We start from the raw sequence: 4,206 nt of genomic DNA, 5'->3' as shown, positions 1-4,206 counted from the left end.
AATTTCTCTGATACAGAATCAAACATAATTGATCAGGAAATTGAGAAACTCTTATCTAAAGGTATAATAGAAAAAGTTAATTACAAACAAGATGAATACATTTCAACAATATTTATTCGTGAAAAGAAAGATAAAACACACAGAATGATTTTGAATTTAAGAATACTCAATGATATGGTCGAATATCAGCATTTTAAAATGGAGTGTCTTGGTTCCGCCTTAAAAATGGTGAAACAAAATTGATGGATGAGTACTTTGGACTTATGTGATGCTTATTATTCTTGTCCTATAGCAGTCGAACATAGAAAATATTTAAGATTTTTCTGGCGAAATGAAAGATATCAATACAAAATGTTTCCTAATGGATTGGCTTGTTGCCCGAGAAAATTTAGCAAACTTCTTAAACCAGTGTACGCTAAACTTCGATTACTGGGTCATCTGTCTGTACCATACCTCGGTGATTGTTATTTACAAGGGGACAGTTATAGATACGGTACAATTATTTGATGCTCTTGGGTTTGTAGTACATCCGACTAAATCCTTATTCAAGCCTGTACAGTGCATCACTTTCCTGGGACTTTTGATTGACTCTGTCAGTATGACAGTGCGGTTAACTCTTAGTAAAATAGAGAAAGTAGAACTGGCCTGTAAAAAATTATTGAATGAAACTCAAATTACAATAAGAGATGTTTCTGTCGTTTTAGGTTTAATGACATCCAGTTTCCCTGGAACTATATATGGGGCATTGTATTACAGAGATTTAGAAAATGAGAAAACTGTAGCTTTGAAACATAATAAAGGTAATTTCGAAGCATCTATAATTCTTGGATCACTAGCCAAAAAAGAATAACTTGGTGGGTACAGTCATTGAAATTCGCATACAATGTTATTGATCACGGTTCCCCTGATGTTACTATTTATACTGATGCTAGCAAAAATGGTTGGGGGTGTACAGAATGACTGTACTACTGGTGGAAACTGGACTGCAATTGAGAAAGATAACCATATTAATTATTTAGAATTGTATGCAGTGTTACTGACATTAAGATCATTTAGATTAAAGCTAGAGAGTAAACATGTGAGAGTCATGATGGATAATACTACTGGCATTGCTTGTATCAATCACATGGGTACTAGTCACTCAAATTCATGTAATAAAATTACAAAATTGATTTGGGAGTGGTGTATATTAAACAATGTTTGGCTTTCTGCAGCACACATTCCTGGAGTTGAAAATATTCTAGTGGACAGAGAAAGTAGACAAGATAGGCGAGAAAAAGAATGGAAATTAAATAGTGAATTTCTTAAAGGTGCTTTGAGGAAGCTACAGGTTTCTCCTGATCTTGATCTCTTTGCGTCGAGAATAAATACCCAATTCCCAAAATATTTGGCATATAGGCCTGATCCAAATGTCTTCGCTATTGATGCATTCTCAATTAGGTGGGGTAAAAAATTTTATATGTTTCCTCCTTTCAGTGTTCTGACACAAGCCCTCCAGAAGATAGAGAGGGAAAGGAGTACAGGTATAGTTGTGGCACCCTTCTGGACGACCCAGATCTGGTTTCCAATGTTGATTCGATTATTAGTGAACAGACCACTGGTATTACCAAAAGGGAGACAACTCTTGTTTTTACCTCAGGAACCAAACCTACCTCACCCCATGTTCAAAAAGCTACAACTTCTGGTTTGTCACATGTCCGGCGATCCCTCAATAAGGGAAAGTTTTCAGAGCAGGCTAAAGACCTCATACTTAAAAGTTGGAGACCTGGGACTCAAAAACAGTACAAAACCCATCTCGACAGATGGGAACGTTATTGTGAGCAGAGGGAGATTAATCCATCTTTAGAAGACGGTGTTAATTTCCTTGCAGAACTTTTCTCTACTGGACTTGGTTATAGTTCAATAAACACTGCTCAATGTGCATTATCGTCAGTTACAACTTTTCAATGGATTGTCTTTCGGTAAACATTATGTTGTAATTCATGAAAGGTGTTTTTGAATCTAGACCTTCTTTACCTAAACATTCTTTAATTTGGAATGTCAGTGATGTATTAGACTACTTGAAGACGATGTCTCCAGGTCATACACTGTCACTCAAACACCTGACTCTCAAAGTGGTGATGTTGTTAGCTTTATTGACTGGTCAAAGAAAAAACAATTCATTTAGTTGATATCAATCATATGAAATTAACAGATTCTAGATGTGTTATCTTTATACGTTCTGTGTTAAAACATACACGACCTGGGTCTCATTTAGAACCAATCATTTTGAAAGCTTTTGCACCTGATAGAAGATTGTGCATTGTGACTTACATCAAGCATTATTTGAAAGTTGTACTCTCTCTGGCTGGTATTGATACTGGAATTTTTCAGGCTCATAGTACACGTGCAGCTAGTACATCTAGTGCGAATTCCAAAGGTCTTAGTTTGGATATTATCTTGAAGGCTGCCGGATGGTCCAATGCTGGAACTTTTTCAAAATATTATAGTCAAACAGTTTTAGAAAATGGAAACTTTGGAGAATCTGTACTCAAATGAACTCATCTTAGGCTTGTGTTAGAGCAACTTGTGTTTCAGAGCTTTTTAGTTATTTGTTAATCTGATAATATGATTTGTTCAAATAGTGTGTATTGCATTGATAATGTATGTTATGTAATAATTTGAAACATAAAGTATATGTTTTAATTTTGTTCAAATAATGTGTATTGCATTGTGGTTCTACCGAGTCATGGACAGGAACGGAGTGGTCAAGTGCCCTCCCTTGGATTATCCCTCCCTGTTCAATTACAAGATGTGTTCCTTCATCTTTAAATACTGACAGCTTTGGCGCTTCTCACTTGACCACTCCGTTCCTCTCCATGACTCGGTAGAACCACAATCAAACTTCAACTTACAAGTAAGTCTCGTTTAATTATTCAATTAAACAAACAATACGCAACTAACAATCAGCGACCTAACACGACTGGCGAGTTCGACCTGAATGACTTATTCATGAACATGAACGCAAATTACTTTAACTAACAACTCATTACGTATTACTACGCAACCTAAGAGAAATCATTTTCCGTCTAATTCTGTTCCCTCAACCGATGGAAAATATTTTTTATACTTTCTAATACTTCTGAAGACTATTTCCATAATTTCAAGAGCCCCAAAAATTGTGAATCTGACCCTTAAAAGTAGGAAGAGTTCATACCAGCTGGGTGCTACAGAATCGAACTCCAGTCTCTGACCTTCTATTGCTAAAGATGAAATATTTCTTGTTTTTGAATGATGGAAAATGCTTGTTACAAACCCCAAATGTAAAAAAAAAAAAAAAAGACAAATCTTTAAACTGATAATTTTATTCAAATCGACAATTTAATCTTAATAGTCACTACTCAGACCACGTGACTTTATGGTGTATTAACGAAATCAAAACCAGATTTCTCTACAATGGCACCTGGTTCATCGTTAACTACCGCCAATCCATCTGTATTCGTTATAGTGGTGAAGTCAGTATTGTATAAATAGCATTTTTCTAAAAGAGATTCATAAAATATTGTCAAACATCTTGGTTCATCTTTACATTTTTGGATGCATTCGGAAACTCTTGCAGTGTTGTAATAGATGAAGATGACTGGTTTTCTATATAAGTCACATATACCATGGACTCCTGGAGTATAGCCACACTTGGGTGTTGTAGCACATTCTTCTGTACAATTATTGATTCTATATCTTTCATCCATTTTATTTCCATTCACTACTGCTTTAAGTACCACTGAAATATAAATCGTATTGTTATTGCAATAGTTTACAGAGGACAGAATTCGTTAAGAAAGAACCATTACAGGCCTGACAAATTTAGATGACTTGAATGACTATAGTTGAGCCCCCTTTAAAAAATGGCTCTTGGAGATCCAGGCCGTTATGATAAAAAGATTGAAGAATCTTCAAACAAATCTTTTTGGCCTTAGAAGGTAGCAAATATTTACACGATTTTATATTTCGTCAGAATACGAGATATATATTGGTTCAGAAAACGAGAATATGATTTGACTGACGCATCTTACAAAAGTCGATAAAACCAAGCCCCCTTATGGATTAATTACTTTTATTTTCATAAAACAGATGGATTTACTCAAATAGCTTCGCACAAGGCCGTGTATTACATATAATGACGTAACGGCTTTGAAGGTTTGAATACCATTTATTCGGAAAGGACAA

The 4,206-nt window shown here is 35.2% G+C and overlaps 2 protein-coding genes across 2 annotated transcripts in view; one reads left to right on the top strand and one right to left on the bottom strand.

Moving 5' to 3' along the window:
- Positions 1-850, top strand: part of LOTGIDRAFT_173265 (hypothetical protein) — a gene marked incomplete at both ends in the record, with an annotated part of 5,026 nt that extends 4,176 nt beyond the window's left edge. Inside the window, one exon of the mRNA XM_009050731.1 lies at positions 705-850. Within this exon, the coding sequence (XP_009048979.1) occupies positions 705-850 (146 nt within the window). The remainder of the gene's footprint in view (positions 1-704) is intronic.
- A 2,481-nt stretch (positions 851-3,331) lies between these two features.
- The window catches only part of LOTGIDRAFT_238591 (hypothetical protein), a 5,934-nt gene continuing 5,059 nt past the window's right edge, over positions 3,332-4,206 (bottom strand). The window contains exon 4 of the mRNA XM_009050730.1: positions 3,332-3,760. Within this exon, the coding sequence (XP_009048978.1) occupies positions 3,396-3,760 (365 nt within the window). The 3' untranslated portion in view covers positions 3,332-3,395. The remainder of the gene's footprint in view (positions 3,761-4,206) is intronic.

Source organism: Lottia gigantea, assembly GCF_000327385.1.
Source record: "Lottia gigantea unplaced genomic scaffold LOTGIsca_153, whole genome shotgun sequence".
Lineage (NCBI taxonomy): Eukaryota > Metazoa > Mollusca > Gastropoda > Lottiidae > Lottia > Lottia gigantea.
The sequence above is the reverse complement of the archived record's forward strand: the minus strand, read 5'-3'. Positions and strand labels throughout refer to the sequence as shown.